The 17368-nt window shown below is 44.3% G+C and overlaps 2 protein-coding genes across 4 annotated transcripts in view; one reads left to right on the top strand and one right to left on the bottom strand.

Annotated features, from left to right (window-relative positions):
• PECR (peroxisomal trans-2-enoyl-CoA reductase) overlaps positions 1 to 1054 on the bottom strand; it is a 50938-nt gene extending 49884 nt beyond the window's left edge. The window contains exon 1 of the mRNA XM_070771881.1: positions 888 to 1054. Coding sequence (XP_070627982.1) covers positions 888 to 1017 — 130 coding nt within the window. The 5' untranslated portion in view covers positions 1018 to 1054. The remainder of the gene's footprint in view (positions 1 to 887) is intronic.
• Positions 1055 to 1134: 80 nt separating this feature from the next.
• On the top strand, positions 1135 to 16089 carry TMEM169 (transmembrane protein 169). 3 transcript variants are annotated; one of them, XM_070771910.1, is made up of 3 exons: positions 1135 to 1248; positions 11248 to 11645; positions 13358 to 16089. In XM_070771910.1, the coding sequence occupies exons 2-3, from the start codon at positions 11375 to 11377 to the stop codon at positions 13978 to 13980; spliced, it is 894 nt and encodes a 297-aa protein (XP_070628011.1). In that variant the 5' UTR covers positions 1135 to 1248; positions 11248 to 11374; the 3' UTR covers positions 13981 to 16089. The 3 variants fall into 3 exon arrangements, with proteins under 3 accessions (XP_070628011.1, XP_070628013.1, XP_070628014.1); XM_070771912.1 differs by having other exon boundaries at positions 1135 to 1244; XM_070771913.1 differs by lacking the exon at positions 1135 to 1248 and adding an exon at positions 1309 to 6017.
• Positions 16090 to 17368: the final 1279 nt, after the last annotated feature.

The following is a 17368-nucleotide window of genomic DNA, read 5'->3' on the forward strand; positions in this document are numbered from 1 at the left end:
TTTACATTTTCATATTTATTTATTTTCTCTTTTGTGGTTTCTTTCCTCTTTTTGTACTCACAAAGTCCTCCCTTCACCCAAGTCAAGTTAAGCTCAGCACATAATATGAACTTAAAAAAAAGTATGCTTAAAAAAAATGAAAAAATACATCTTAATAAGAAAAAAAAGGAGGATTAGCATTTCGTAATCTGACCCTGGTGAAACTTCATGGTCATTACTACCTACTTAACTCTGAAGTCAAGGTAAATATTAAGAGATTCAAGATTATATGATAGGAGCCTCTCCACATGTTAAATAAAAACTTTCCCAGTAGTCTTTCCATATTTCGTAATCATTCATCAGGCAATAAACAGAATGAAAAAACAGGGGGTTTTTTTGGCCACAGATGCATGGCTTGCGGGAGTGGGATATTAGTTCCCACTGCAGTGAAAGCGCTGAGTCCTAACCACTGGACCGCCAGGAAATTCCCTAGAATTAATTCAAAATACATAACCAATTCCATATGAATAATTAATTGACCATAACGATTCCATAATTACATATTAATAATGATAATGGTTTCATAATTAAGTCCATAGCAAGCTTCCACACGTTTCCTTAATCCCCACATCGGGCACTGTACCTTCGGCTCGAAAATTTCCCTTTAGTTTACAAATAGTCCATCCAATGCTTGTCCATAACTTTTTAGAAAGAACTCTCCTCTCCCCACTCGCGCTCGCGGTTCTAATTTCACCCACAGCTACACTTCCTTTCCTTTGCAACGCAACGCTCTCCTAAGCCCGGGTACCATCCGCTGGCTCCCCGCCCCCCGAACCCCGCTCCCGGTTAAACCAACCTCTGAGGACCCCTTCCTCAAGATACCCTAGCCCAGGGACCTGTTCACGCACCCAGATGCAGGAGCTCTTTCACGATGGCCTTCCCGATGCCCGTGCCCCCACCGGTGACGATGGCCACCTGGTGCTGCAGCAAGCCTGCTGCTAAGCAGCTTTTGCCCTTAACCCAAGAATTCACGGCCATAACGCGTTTGAGCAATGGAGGGCAGGGCAAGCTAAGCCACCGAGGTCACGCCTGCGTCGCCCCGCCCCCTCTCCTTCGCCCCGCCCCTCTCCGTCATCCCGCCCCATCCCAATCACCAACCCGGCACGCCCGCCGCAGCGGCTCTGTGTCTCTCCAGTGCAGAACCGTTCCTCAGCGGCTGCATCCTGACGCTCAGCGCTCTCCGCCTGCCCGGGTCCGCAGCACATGTAGGTGAGACTCCTTGTTCCTTGTGTGTGTGTTTTATTTCGATGCTGTTGGGGAAGGGAAGAAGACAAAAAGTGGCGCTGTGCTCTATTTTGAAAAATTTAATGCTCAGTGGTATACCTGTCACGGTTTTAATTAAAATTAAATCTCCAATGCGTCTGGGAAAAGAGGCTGCAGCTCGGGAGCCTTGCTCCGCCCTCCCGCGGAGGGCGTGGTGTCGAGAGCGATGCTCTGGCTCCAGTTGCTTTGTGCAGCTGGCTGGAAAGGAAAGGGGCAGCCTTAGCCGAGGGGGAGAAAATCTTGCTTCATCCTCTGGAAGGGATGGAAACAAAAGGTGGAGGGGGCGGAATACAATTGTAATTATCCAGAGACCAAGATAATAAATGATTTTTAAAAGACACAATCCCACCTCCACCTTATCTACCTCTCCTCACCCAGGAATGAAGGGAAGAAGGACTCTTTGAGGTTTGATTTGAGGTTTGATCCATTTCAGCTGGGCTGCATAAAATTGATGAGTCCAAAAGATCTTTTTTTTTGAAAGATGTATGCTTCCTGCAAGAAGGCGTCTGTAGGTGTGTGTTTGAGATCCTACCCTCTAGTTCATTTCTTATGCAGGCGAGCTCGCCTATTGAGGATGGTGGAGATTTATCACCCGCATTTTGGTGCCCATTAACAGTAATTCGCTATTCAAATTCTCCATCTTGCTTTGTGCTGTCTGCCCACCAGAGTGCAATTACACTAGCCTCAGGAGACTTTGCCTAAGAAAGTGGCAGATCTAGGGACTATGACAGGTGCTGTGATCCTAATCGTCCATGCAGGATGCTATTTCTAAGTCTGTAGGAAGGGGGACCCTCCAGGGCTTGAGAGTGGACTCTTGTCTAACACTCACAAAAGTATTGTCCAAGGAGACACACATGCTGACAAAGCAAGAGACTTTATTGGTAGGGGACATCCGGGCTTGGGGGTGGGGGTAGCTGCAGGGTAAGGGAACCCAGGAGAACTACTCTGCCAAGTGGCTCTCAGTCTTGGGTTTTATGGTAACAGGGTTGGTTTCTGGGTTGTCTTTGGCCAGTCATTCTGGTTCAGGGTCCTTCCTGGTGGCTTGCGCATCACTCAGCCAAGATGGATTCCAGCAAGAAGGAATCTGGGAAGTTGGTAAGACATGTTGCCTGGCATCTCCTCTCTCCTTTTGACCTTTCCCAAAATTAGCTTGTTAGTTCCATGTTCCTTACCAGGACCTCCTGTTGTAAGGTAACTCATGTAAGTGGTTACTATTGTGCCTGGCCAGGATGGGCAGTTTCAGTCAGTGGTTCCCCTAACAAGAATACTGTATTTCTCCCTGCAAGGTATTGAAGTAATGTAAAAGCAAACAAATGCCATCATTCTTTGGTTGGGTCCACCACCGAATTATTCAGAGTGAATTGGAAATGGATCTGGTTGAGAGTGGAATCAGACATCGCTGCCTCCCTGTTCCTCCATCCCCCTGCCCTCCTCTGACCTCTTTTGAGAAGAACTTACTCCCTATCTTTGTTGCTGACAGATTCCAAGTATGCGCCTTAAAGAAGGGAAGATACCTCTTCCGCTTCTCATTTGCTGATTAGTTTATGAAGGGATCACTTCTACTGGTCACCTCTCAGTTCTGAGAGGTTTCTTATTGCAGAAAATTTGAGGCCTTCTTTCTCCGGAGGAAGGAGCACTTTAAATTTCTTTCAATGATACTTTGATTGAAGATCTGATGAAATGTGGTTTGTGACCTGGCCTGGACTTGTGGATTCACGGAGCTCCACCAGGGTGGTTCCGCATGGACCTGGCAGTACTGCAGCCGTTGTGTGTGTGGTGGCTCAGTGGCCTCAGAGAGGCATTCTGCGGTCCTCCAGTGAAAAGATGACTGACTGGACAGGCTTCAAGCCAATTTTGCTTGCTGAGGATGACCAGAAGCCATTTTGCAGGCTCAAGGAAGTTGCACTATGAGCAGACAGAAAGCTCTTTTTCACAGTCCAAAGACAGCCTATGATTTAGGGAGATGTGAAATCTTTTTGAGAGGTCTTTTTTTAAAAAGACCTGTAACATGGAAACTTACACTACCATATGTAAAACAGATAGCCAATGGGAATTTGCTGTATGGGGAACTCAAACTGGGGGCTCTGTAACAAACTAGAGGGGTGGGTTGGGGACGGAGATAGGAGTGAGGTTCAGGAGAGAGAGACATGTGTGTACCTATGGCTGATTCTTATTGATGTTTGACAGAGAACCACAAAATTCTGTAAAGCAATTATCCTTTAATTAAAAAAAGAAAGTAGCAAAAATAAACTAAAATAAAACCCATAAAAATAATTCCTTTGTTCCATGATCAAGTGTTTCTAGATAGATTTCACTTTGGGAAGTTAAATTAAAAAAGACCTGTCCTCTCTGCCCCTGCCTCTGACTTCAATCAGTGTCTGAATGTCCGCAAACCCCCAACAGGCCTGGAGACCCAGCAACAGCTCTGCCTTTGGGAAGCTCTTTGTTTCCAGATTGAGCCCTCTTTTTTCAGGGCATCCACGCCCTGCTGCAATGACTGCTCTTTTGGCTGAATCAAAGACCGCCTGGTGCTCTGCAACGCTGCCCACTTTGTCCTGGGGGAAAAGGCATCAGTGTGGCCATGATCCTCCCACCCTCCCGCTTTGTCATAGCCCATTAGCACTCCCTCGGTTCATCTTCTGAGATTCTCTTGCTGCTCACCCATCTTCCCACTCCCCCCCCCACCCCATCTGCCTAGTATCTTCATTTTCTCCCCTCCACAAAGCAGCTGCTGGCTCAGACTGACAGGGGCCTGTGGGATTCTCAACACGGAGACAGAATCTCAGTGCTGAAGGAATATCAGTGGGGCATATCTAGCTCTGCCCTGCCTTGATGTAAAAGCAATCCAGAGCCAACTTATATAAGTAAGATTCTTAAAATGTGTTAGTTGCTCAGGTCACGTCCGACTTTTTGTGATTCCATGGACTGTAGCCACCAGGCTTCTCTGTCTATGGAATTCTCCAGGCAAGAATACTGGAGTGGGTATCCATGTCCTTCTCCAGGCGGTCTTCCCAACCCAAGGATTGAACCTGAGTGTCCTGCATTGCAGGCAGATCCTTTACATCTGAGCCACTATGGAAGCCAGTTCACAATATTCATCCGATATTTATAGAACACCTTTCATGTGCCAGATACTATGCTAGATATGAAAGATACAGTACAGTGGACAAGACAGTTAGGTGTGCTGAACTGATAGAGTTTATGTTTTAGGATAAGTTGGGAGTTGAGGATGGAAGGGGCATGTGTGCCATAAGAAGTAAAACAATAAGCAAATGAAAGATCAGACAGTAAAGATCTTATCTTATAGCTCTTACAGTAAAAAGATGCTCAGGCTGCTTATAACCAACTAGCTTCATTACCAGGAGCTATTTCCTCTATAGACAGATGCTCCTCAGGTGATGAACTAGCCTCAGTGTGAAAGCCTTCCAGGACTAGGAGACAAGAGAAGTGCTGCTTAAGGACCACAAAGGAAAAGGCTATAGCCTAACTGTGCTCACAGCCAATCACAGCAACGGGGGGAGACTAGGCGTTCTAAGTTGCTTCTCCATCATTTTGCAATCACTTGACACTCATCTGAACCAAATTTCCTTCCATTTTTACATTTGTGAGAGTATCTCTCTGAGAGGGTCTACTAGTGGTGAAATGGCAAGCATTTCATCTCTTAGTTGGCCTACTACATCTAATGGTGTTAAGCCAAGATGCTAAGCAGAGAGTTTGGTCACCCCAGACAGAGGACTCTTATCTCTTCGAGTGACAGAGCCACAGGTAAGAAAACTGGAAGAACAGCAGGGCTGGAGCAAGGCACAGTTCACTGTTGTTTTTGTTGTTCAGTGGCTAAGTCGTGTCTCACTCTGCCATCCCACGGACTGTAGCGTGCCAGGTCTCCCTGTCCCTCACTATGTCCCAGAGTTTGCCCAAGTTCATGTCCACTGAATTGGTGATGCTATCCAACCATCTCATCTTTTACCACCCTCTTCTTTTGCCTTCAATGTTTCCCAGCATCAGGATCTTTTCCAATAAGGAACAGTCGTAAATGAACTTGAAAATGATGATCCTTTACCCACCTGGCCCCAGTTCAGGTTCCTTGGAGAAAGAAGATGTGTTAATTTCAGTGAAGGTACAAAAACTCAATTCCTGATTGTACTCAATTAAACCAGTGGAGCAGAGCACCCTAATTTGAAAGCTTTATAAATCAGAGATGGCAGAATGGCACCCTGTTTATGATTTGTTTTGGTTGTTTGTCCCCATGGTAATTTATTTAAATTTAGACTAATTGCAACAATTAAAATCACGAACTTCCACATGCAGTTTCAGACAACCCCTACTAAATGGGCCTGAATTTGTCTGTGAAAGCAGTTGGCTGAATACTGGGCTTGGTGGGAAAAAGAGAACAGTAACTTCTTATTTCAGATGAGACCTGAGCTCTTATATTTTCCATAGCCCCCACCACTCCTTGTGTCCAGATGCTAAGTCTTGGTATCATTGGCACTTATTAGCTTTTTTCCAGCCACATTTCATCCATGTATGTTACTTGCTTCCCTGCAATTAATCTAAGAGCAGAGCCTTCAAAGCTTCGTGGCCTCTCCCACCCACCAAGTCCAGAAGTTCTGCTGAGGATCTGGATGGATTTAGAGAAAGCACTGGATCAGGTCTGCTTCAGTGACTACCTGGCAGCAAAGAATTATAAACAGACTCCAGGAAAATCATGCCCAATGGTAAGAAGTCCATGAAGCACCAGTGTTCCACCACTGTGGAGGTGGGGTTAGTGACCAAGTGACTGACTGATTGGATGGGAGTAATGACCAGGTGTGTGCTGATGCCCCAGCCCAACAAAGGCACTATGCCTGGGTAAAGAAGTTCATTTTGTGGTCTTGTGAGTCTTTGGTTGTTTCCTGACTGCTTCAGAGCTATTGGTTTTCTTTTAATAAACCTCTGGACGAGTACATAGGCAGCTAGAGTGATGGAAGCATTGGAGGAATATGTGAAGGAGATGGTGTAGGCTAGGATGGCAGGACAGGGAGGAGCCAGATCCACAGGTCTTTAGGCCACAGGACAAGTTTAAATTTCATTTTATACCAATGGGAAGTCACTGGAGGATTTTAAACAGAAAATGGCCTGCTTTTATGTTATGTTTTTAACAGACCTTTCTAACTGCTAAGTGGAGAATTGATTGCAAGACAGCAAGAATAGAAGCCAGAAGATAAGGAACATTTTTAGAACCATAGTAAGAGATGATGGCCTCATAGACCACAGTGGTAACAATGAAGATGGGACAAAGTTGTGGATGCAGTTAAGAATTACTTGGAGAATTTCTTTCAAATATGGCTTCAAATCAGTAGTTTATGCATTAAGTTCCAGAGTTTGAGTAGTATATACTTTAAAACCTATTCCATCTACCTCAGAATGACTGAGGATTCAGAGCTCATGGTGGATTGAGGTTAACAGTCTGCAGTATCACATTCATTCATAATCTTTGGACTAGGGGTGGTGGTGGATGGGTGAAGCCTACCATGCAGGAAAAAGAGCAGAGTCCTGTCTCTTCTCTTAATTCTATTATTTGAAACCTTGGAAAAAGAGAATTTTTTTCCTGCTATATATCTTCAGTTCAGTTCAGTTGCTCAGTTGTGTCCAACTCTTTGCGACCCTATGGACTGCAGCACGCCAGGCCTCCCTGTCCATCACCAACTCCTGGAGCTTACTCAAACTCATGGCTATCGAGTCAGTGATGCCATCCAACCATCTCATCCTCTGTCATCCCCTTCTCCTCTCACCTTCAATCTTTCCCAGCATCAGGGTCTTTTCAAATGAGTCAGTTCTTCGAATTAGGTGACCAAAGTATTAGAGTTTCAGCATCAGCATCAGTCTTCCAATGAATATTCAGGACTGATTTCCTTTAAGATTGACTGGTTGGATCTCCTTGCAATCCAAGGGACTCTCAAGAGTCTTTTCTCCAACAGTTTAAAAGCATCAATTCTTCAGTGCTCAGCTTTCTTTATAACTCAACTCTCACATCCATACGTGACTACTGGAAAAACCATAGCTTTGACTAGATGGACCTTTGTTGGCAAAGTAATGTCTCTGCTTTTTAATATGCTGTCTACGTTGGTCATAGCTTTTCCTCCAAGGAGCAAGCGTCTTTTATTTCATGGCTGCAGTCACTATCTGCAGTGATTTTGGAGCCCCCAAAAATAAAGTCTTTCACTTTTTCCATTGTCTCTCCTTCTGTTTGCCATGAAGTGATGGGACTGGATGCCATGATCTTAGTTTTCTGAATGTTGAGTTTTAAGCCAACTTTTTCACTCTCTTCTTTCACTTTCATCAAGCATATTGCATATTGCATATTGAGTGCATAGTGCATATTGCATATTGAGTGCAGCACTTTCCACAGCATCATCTTTCAGGATCTGGAATAGCTCAACTGGAATTCTATCACTGCTGGGAGCCAGTGAAGAACTCCGCCCATGACAAAGGTCATGAGGAAGGAGGCTCGGCACACGCAAAGGCGGGATCGAGCCTCAGGAGTCCCCCTCCAAATTCTCGACCATCTACCCCTAAAACCAGAGTCTGCCTACTTTCTGCTTTGTGCTTTCACCTACACCTCTGACTTTACGGGGGGCTGTCCCCCACTACCTCTCTGAAAAAAGAGTTAGCTTACAGCTCCAGTTAATAATTCCTGGGTGTGACAGTGTTTAACCTACAAACTCCTTTGGAAATCCTCTAGCCTGCCTGAACAGGTTTTTCCAGCCACATGTGATTGTTCAGAGCCTCCCAACTGTGAGAGGCAGGAGATGTTCTAAACTGTCTAAACGTAGATTCTTTTGAGTAGTTAAAAGATTGATTAGAAATTGTATTGGTGAAGGGATTTTCACTTGTTGGGCCAATGTTTGCTGCTAAGTTTCCATATCCCTTACCTGCTGTGTCCCTGGCAGTGTATTGATTAATATAGTTGGTGTAAATAGTAGCTTTAATGTTTGTAACCTGGGACCCTTGAGTTAATTCTTTTTCTTGTTATAGCCCACCACACCTTTGCTCTGTAGGAATGCAACTTTATCTAATGCTTTTGGAGGGTGGCTTCTGACCAATCACCTTTAGAGAAAAATAAGTTTTCTGAAGAAAAGGTCTTAAAATGTTAACAGGCCTCCGGGCCAGAAGATGATGCAGATCACCTAAGCTTTTGCATATGATAAGTTTGCAGGAAGAAAGCCTGGCTTGCTGCCTGACTCTACCCCTTCCCCCATTATCCTCTATGCATAACTTAAGGTATAAAAACTACTTTGGAAAATAAAGTGCGGGGCCTTGTTCACCGAAACTTGGTCTCACCATGTCGTTCTTTCTCTTACCTTCTGGCTGAATTATTCAGCCTCTTTTCTCCACTGAATTTCCTCACTGAGCTATCCTTATTTCAGCCTCTTTTCTTCACTGAATTTTACTGAGCTATCCTCATTCTATTACTCTTTATATCCTTAATTAACATTTAATTAAGCAATTGTTTCCTGATCTTCGCCTACGCCGTCTCTCCTTCGAATACCCTGGATCAGCCGGGGACCGCCCCGGCAAAGAGGCTCTTTAATTCTTCTTTGTTTTAACCATAAGGGTGGTGTCATCTGCATATCTGAGGTTATTGAGATTTCTCCCGGCAATCTTGATTCCAGCTTGTGCTTCATCTAGCCCGGCATTTCACATGATGTGCTCTGCATGTAAGTTAAATAATCAGGGTGACAATATACAGCCTTGATGTACTCCTTTCTTGATTTGGAACCAGTCTGTTGTCCAATGTCCAGTTCTAACTGTTGCTTCTTGACCTGCATACAGGTTTCTCAGGAGGCAGATCAGGTAGTCTGGTATTCCCATCTCTTTAAGAATTTTCCACAGTTTATTGTGATCCACACAGTCAAAGGCTTTAGCATAGTCAATAAAGCAGACATAGATGTTTTCCTGGAACTCTCTTGCTTTTTCGATGATCCAACAGATGTAATTGTTTCAGCATATATCTCTTATGTATAAGAACTCTCTTTTTGAGAAAAGATAATCACAATATCATGTGTGTGTGTTCAGTTACTCAGTAGTTATCTGCCTCTTTGTGGCCCCGTGGACTGTAGTCCACCATGATCCTCCGTCCATGGAATCTTCTAGGCAAAAATAATCGAGTGAGTTGCCATTTCCTACTCCTGGGGATCTTTCTGACCCAAGGACTGAACCCCGTCTGCGGTGACTCCTGAAATGATGTCTAATGTTTGCTTTTAAATAATAGGAGGAAATGAAACAAAATTGGCTACTGGTATTTTGTTTATTGTTGAAGTTGGGTGAGAGGTACAGTGAGGGTTCATTCAAATTATTCTCTTTGCTTCTGTAAAGGTTTGCCACTTTCCCTAATAAAAATCTTCTCCTTTTACATATTTGAAACTTTCCATAATATTAGTTTACAAAAATAATTGCGGTTGGTGCCAAAGTGATTGAAAATGCAAAAGTAATTGTGGTTGGTGCAAAAGTAAGTGCAGTTCAAAAGTAATTGTGATTGGTAGAAAAGTAATAGTAATTGCAGTTGATGCAAAATTAATTGAGGTTGGTGCAATAGTAATTGTTGGTGCAAAAGTAATAGAGGTTAAAAAGTAAGTGTGGTTGGTGCAAAAAAAGTGAAAGTGATAGTCGCTCAGTCATGTCCGACTCTTTGTGATCCCATGGACCGTAGCTTGCCAGACTCCTCTGTCCGTGGAATTCTCTAGGCAAGAATCCTGGAGTGGGTTGCCATTCCTTTCTCCAGGGGATCTTCCTGACCCAGGGATCAAACCCGCATCTCTTGCACCTCCTGCATAAGTCAACCACAATTACTTTTGAACCTCAATTACTTTTGCACCAACCCCGTGTAATAACAATTTTGTTAAGAAGAATTTTTTAAGTGCCACTAGCTGGATACTTGCTAACTGGCACCTCTTTAGCAATAGCACTCAAAACATTACTTTCCCCTTTATGACTCATGTACCAAGAACACAGGCCGATCTGTTTTTTCTTTAAAAGATGTTGTATAGACTCTCCTCTCTCCCACTTTTTACCTGAAGAATAGAAGAGGAGAGAAAGTGTTAAGAGTTAAATGTGTGCATTCTTTCCAGTGGTCTCCCAAAATGTGTTAGAACAGATCCCAACAATTCTGGGATCTTGGGCTAACAAGAAACCAGGAGACAAGTGTCCTTTATAGAATACCAGGGAAGGCATGGTTGGTGAAGTGGTGCCAGTGTTGAGTGGCACCACTTGCTCAAAGTTGCATTCAACCATTTGAGTATAGTTGTAATGTCTGACTTAATAGCCAGAAGCCTAGAATGCTAGTCCCAGCCATAGGAATCTCCATCTATGGTGCAAGGAAGAATGGTCCTTAACCTGTCTGTAAGGCTTCCTCACCCAACTTCTTTATACTTGGCATCCCCCAGCTAGATTGATGGGTTTTACATAATACATGCAACTCAAAATATAGCAACACAAATAAAATTTTATTCACGATTCATTCTTGTAAACGTAAGTCCATTTCAAAAGTAAGTTCAGTTCAGTTCAGTCGCTCAGTCGTGTCCGACTCTTTGCAACCCCATGAATTGCAGCACGCCAGGCCTCCCTGTCCATCACCAACTCCCGGAGTTCACCCAGAGTCAAGTCCATTGAGTCAGTGATGCCATCCAGCCATCTTATCCTCTGTCATCCCCTTCTCCTCCTGCCCCCAATCCCTCCCAGAATCAGAGTCTTTTCCAGTGAGTTAACTCTTCGCATGAGGTGGCCAAAGTACTGGAGTGTCAGCTTTAGCATCATTCCTTCCAAAGAAATCCGTTACTCTCGAAATAAAGTTTTGTGAGAAATAAATGGAGGGGAAGGCGTCTGCCAAGTTGAGGACCATTTCCTAAACCCCTTTCCATCTCACCTGATTCATTCCCTGTTGATGACTTTGTTTCCCTGTCTTTCAAGTGCAACTTGTCACTGGAACACCTTTGCATTAGCTGCATCCTGGAAGAAGCTCTGTGATGTTGTGGGTCATGAGTTTGCTCTGGCAGATTGGACTCTTGACAAGGAACAGCTAGATTTGAAGACGAGGATGGAAGAGCCAGCACTGGTGGAAGGCCAGAATCAGCTCCCCAGCCCCCACCACAGCTCCCTGAGGAAAGCCATGGCAGCTGCTCTGGTCCTCGATGGAGAATCCACCATGGGGCGCAGGAAAAAGAAGAAGAAAGAGTCCCGCCCAGAATCTATCATCATCTACCGGTCAGAGAGTGAGACACTGGATGAGGAGCCTGGGGAATTGGAAGGTGGAGATCAGCCTAAAGAGGAGGAGGGAGATGATTTCATAGACTATCCTATGGATGATGGTGAGTCTCTCTGGGGTCACCTGCTTAAAGCCACAGGGAGCAGGCCCAGTGAGGATCCTGTAGAAGCCAGGTAGGCATTCAGTCACTGACCTGCTTCTTACAGATACATTTCTTCTCACGATGTTGCAGTCTTCATCCAACAAGTCAACAATATTTGTTGAGCATTTATTGTGGTTCTCTTCTAAGTAATATGGAGGAGAACTCTACTTTTTTTGAAATTCCTGGTATAATAGAAGAGACCAATTTATACACAAAAATTAGTAATATAAGCTAACAAGGCTAACTATTTAATACATGTAGTTGACGTTCATAATAATCAGGAAAACATGAATTATAACATATGAGTTATAAAATTCCTTCACTATATAATATTCACTTCCTATATGGATGGCAAAAAATTAGGTAAAAGATATTAACATCAATGTGAGTAAATGGATATACTCTCATATACCTCATGTGGAAAAGGTATCTGCTTTTGGGAAATATGTCAAAATTCAAAATATGCATAGCTTACGTTGTAGAAATTCTCAGTATCTACCACATGCCCCTGTGCATAAGGAAGCAGTTATAAAAATGTTTGTTGCTGCTAAGGAAACTGCAGGACGTCTATATTAAATGTCACTATTCAGCAGTAGACGGACATGGTAGATCTGTCTGTGTATACGGGTCATCCCTAAGACATATGCCCATGGTGAATGGGATGAGCCAAGTCGCTGCTCTTATGCCACTTACCTTCCAGTCAGGGGAAGACAGATAGCAAACAACTCAGCAAACAAAAGATGATTTCAAAAGATAATAGTGGTACAGGTTCCAAAGACAGTAAACCTCCATGACAGGAAGGGAGGTGACCAAGTGAGGGAAGGCGGTGGAGGGCTAGACCACACAGCCTCTCAGAGGAAGGGACATTTGCTCTTGAGTTAGCCCCATTCTGTCCCTCATTCAGCCAGGGGCTAGACGTCCACAGGGCCTCGGGGAGCTGCCAACCAAACGCCTTCACATACTAAGGACCGCGGACTTTGCTGCATGTTTTACACTCACTACCTGCAGCCTCACTCCCAGGCCCGCCAAAGAGCGGCTGTTTGGTGGGGGTGGGAGTGATGCTGCTGGTGGTGGGGATAGTGGTGGTGGTACTGGTGGAGCATCTGTGCTGGGGCATGTGTATGCGGTGTGCATGTGTGTATGTGTGGTACCTGTGTGTGTACAGAACTTGGATATGAAGCCTGGGACGTCGACCGGATTTCTCTCTCAGAGAGGCATGGAGGTAGGAATAAGGAGAGAAGAGGAGTGGGCTGCCCATCAGTATAGCACGCATACACGGTGCCACCTTCACACACGGTAACCGATACTCAGGAACAGTATTTTCACAGCACTTACAGACCAGAAATACGATCACGCTGAAGAAGTATCTGTGGTAGAGTTCTCACTCCCTTCCATATTGCAGACATGATAGAAGCCCAGAGAAGTAGAGATAGTAAAAAACAAGCTTAACCTGCTTCACAGTCTTAGCAGGGCCCTGGCAGGAGAGTTGATCATGGGAATACTAAACCTTCCCTTGAGGGAGACTCACTGAATCTGCTGTGAAATCACTGACTTCATGTGGTGTCAGGGGCCAGAATAAAGGACCTTCTTGTACTCGGCTCCAGTCTCAGGGGACAACCCTGATGAAATGTCTGTTCTTCTGATCTTGACTTTTGCCTCTCTGTGCCCTGCAGGTGTGTGGAACGTGCCCGTGGACAGCCGCTATGTCACATTAACTGGGACCATCACCCGAGGAAAGAAAAAGGGGCAGATGGTAGACATCCATGTCACGTTGACAGAGAAGGAACTGCAGGAACTCACCAAGCCCAAGGCATCGTCAAGGGAAACAACACCTGGAGGCAGAAAGGCCTGCCAGCTGGGAGCAGACCGTGGGCCACACGTGGTCCTCTGGACGTTGGTCTGCCTGCCTGTGGTTTTCCTCCTCTCCTTTGTGGTCTCTTTCTACTATGGCACCATCACTTGGTACAACATCTTTCTCGTATACAACGAGGAGAGGACCTTCTGGCACAAGATCTCATGTTGCCCCTGCCTCATCCTCTGCTATCCAGTGCTCATCATGGCCATGGCCTCTTCCCTGGGCCTCTATGCGGCCGTGGTCCAGCTCTCATGGTCCTGGGAAGCCTGGTGGCAAGCTGCCCGGGACATGGAGAAAGGCTTTTGTGGTTGGCTATGCAGTAAGCTGGGTCTGGAAGACTGTTCTCCCTATAGCATTGTGGAGTTGCTTGAATCAGACAACATCTCAGGCAACCTGTCCAACAAGGATGCCACCCAGGAGATAGAAACATCCGCTGTCTAAATTCCCAATGACTTACTTCATTCTCTGGTCTTAGTAGCCTGTTTATCATCTTCCAGTTTCAGAATACTCCTTGTTTAAATTATTCCTTCTCTCCCCACTATACACTGTTCTTCTGGAAAATTTTAGCCCACACTTATCTGTCGTACCATCTTGTTGGTTTTCAGGAGGGCAGGAAACGGAAAAGCAATTTGTGCCCAAATAGTCCATCTAATGGATAAACTCTTCTTTGTTCCTTACCCTAAGATAACCCTTTATCTGAGACAAGGAAGTTCAGGTGTGCAACAGTTCAGGAACTTGAAGGTATTCCTGGTGCCTGGAACCCAGGTTAGTATGTGACTAAATGTGACAGGGAGACTAAGGAGGCTCAGGGAAGACCAAATCCACTAATAAGATAATAGATAGTGATGGAGTGAAACATATAAGAAGCAGGGTTGCTACAGTGTAGCAGAATGTAAGAATTTGTGTGTATCACTTAGATTTTGATTTATATCTTAAATATAATCGAAGTCCAAATAGCAGTAGTTTAAACAAGACAAAAGTCTGTTCTTTCTTGTACAGAAGAAGTCTGGAGGCAGACCATCAGGGAAACTGATAAAGTCATCAGAGTTCCAGGCTTTCTTTTTATTTCCCAACCCTCATCGCCTTTATCCTCAGCAACCAGCGCTGACTACATCTCCAGTCGTCCCATCCATGTTTCAGACAGAACAGAGGACAGGGCAGAGAAGAGCACATACACTCTCCCTAAGCTAAGGAGGTTTCCCAGGAGTCCCTTTCAACACTTCTTCTATCTCATTGGCCAGGCCTTACTCACATGACCTCATGAGCAAAAGAGGCTGGAAAATGTAGTCTTTTGACTGGGCAGCTGTATTCTAAATATTTGGATTCTGCTAATTTAAGAGACAAGAATGGCTATTTTGGTAGGCAAGTAAGAGTCTCTGGCTTACAGTAATTATTTAAATACATTCAGATCCCAAACTGTGAATACAGTTCTATTTATGTATTTATTTATTTATTTAAGCCTAAATCTTACACAGAGAACTTATACATAGATACTAGCTACATATACTATGCATAAACCACACAGATATTAGCAACTCGTGTGTTGCAATTAAATATCTGTAATGCCATATGGTTTCAGGTGTTTTCAAAAGGAAGAGTGGATAGCTGAGTACAATTGTATCATGTACAAATTACAGTAGCATAGCTTTTTTCCAGGTAGTGAAGATGGACTGGGTGATGATATTTAATGTAATGTACAGATGAAGGACTGGGAAGAGAGGCATTGCATCTGTCAGACATTCCCCCGCCCCCGCCCCCGCTCCACAACCCCCAGCAGGGTCAGTAACCCTAAGCAAAAGAAGATGGAGTCAGCTTTGGGTGTGTGTGTGTGCTCAGTCATGTCCAACTCCACAACCCTATGGACCGTAGCCCACCAGGCTCCTCTGTCCATGGGATTTTCCAGGCAAGAGTACTGGAGCAAGTTGCCATTTCCTCCAGGGGATCTTACTGACCCAGGGACTGAACCTATGCCTTCTGTGTCTCCTGCACTGGCAGGCGGATTCTTTACCACTGAACCACCTGGGAAGCCCCAGCTTGGGATGGTTTGACCAAACCTCACTCAGAATTTTCTGGAGTTCATCAACAAATACAATCTTTGCTGAGAAGCTTGGATCTTTGTGGCCACTGAGGGTATAAACCCTAGATGAATCCAGACTAATACATTCTGAACTTAAAAAAATTCCTGAGGGATCCCTTTCTAATAAAAAAAAAAATCGTATGCGGTCACACAGATTTTTAAAGTTTGGGTCCTTACATGAAGAGCTGGTGTCCATGTTCATGTTTCAGGAAGAAGCTGTTGAAAGAACTGCTGTGAATCAAACCCAATGGGTCAGGTAACACTGTGCCACAGAAGGCCAGGGGCATTCGCCTAATGCATGGTGCTGAATTCCCCCTTTAGAGGGAAACCCATCCTTTTAAAAATAACTATCATTAGTTTGAAAAAACCCAACTCTGTCCAACATTATTGAAGATAACTTTGGTGCTGTCTGGTGGTTTTGCAGAGATACAAACAATTGAAATGAAGACAACAATAAAATCTAATTAACGTTTGCTCACTTTGTCTCTGAGTCTCTCCAACATTGAACACTACAGTTTTCAGAAAAAGAGTGAGTGTAGTGACTGTTTTATAGGTGTGTAATGGTCTTAATATGGGTCCTTAACATCTTGACTCTTCCCATCTACCACCAATTTGTGAGGCTTCTGTTTCGGTGGACTCTTCCCACAGATCACAGATTTACCTGAGCCTACATTAGGAAGTTGCAGCTTTATTTGCCACGTTTTTTTCAGAGGTTAAGGAAACCAGTGGGCAAGGTCCAAAGCAGTCACGATTAGGACAAAGGTAAGATGTCCCTGCGGGATGGAGGAGGGTGGGGTTAGGGTAAGGAACAAGGGATACCTAGATGAAGTAGATGTAGCCCTCACCCTAGTTGAGTTCGCCAGCTAGTGGAACCCATAGGTTCATAAAATCATGTCAAAAGGGCTCTGAGAGAGAGATGGAAAAGTCTTAAACTAGAGGAAGGAAAACCTCACCAAACAGACCCAAAGCAATCTCATCTCAGCTGTTAGCAAATGCCTAGAGAATTTTAGAGGAGAAATTAGAGATTTAAATGCCATATTTGAACATTCTGTTAGCTCATAGTTACATAATCTCTTTGGTAAATATCAGGAAGGAGGATTATGCTTTCCAGTTGCTTTATGGGCATAATATACTGAGCTGAGTAAACTGTATTTGATCCAGTATAATACCAATGTTGCCAAGTGTTTTTTTTTCGGGGCGGGGGGGCACGCAGCATGTAGGATTTTAGTTCCCTGACCAGGAATCAAACTGTGCCCCCTGCATTGGAAGCACAGAGTTTGTTTTGTTTTTATTTATTTTAACTGGAGGCTAATTACTTTACAATATTGTGGTGGTTTTTGCCATACATTCACATGAATCAGCCATGGGTGTACATGTGTTCCCCATCCTGAACACCCCCTTCCACCTCCCTCCCCATCCCATCCCTCAGGGTCATCCCAGTGCACCAGTCCTGAGCACCCTGTCTCATGCATCGAACTTGGACTGGCGATCTATTTCACATATGATATTATACATGTTTCAATGCTATTTTCTCAAATAATCCCACCCTCGCCTTCTCCCACAGAGTTCAAAAGTCTGTTCTTTACATGTGTCTCTTTTGCTGTCTCGCATATAGGGTCATCATTACCATCTTTCTAAATTCCATATATATGCGTTAATATACTGTATTGGTGTTTTTCTTTCTGACTTACTTCACTCTGTATAATAGGCTCCAGTTTCATCCCCCTCATTAGAACTGATTCAAATGCATTC

This window comes from Bos indicus, chromosome 2, assembly GCF_029378745.1.
Source record: "Bos indicus isolate NIAB-ARS_2022 breed Sahiwal x Tharparkar chromosome 2, NIAB-ARS_B.indTharparkar_mat_pri_1.0, whole genome shotgun sequence".
Lineage (NCBI taxonomy): Eukaryota > Metazoa > Chordata > Mammalia > Artiodactyla > Bovidae > Bos > Bos indicus.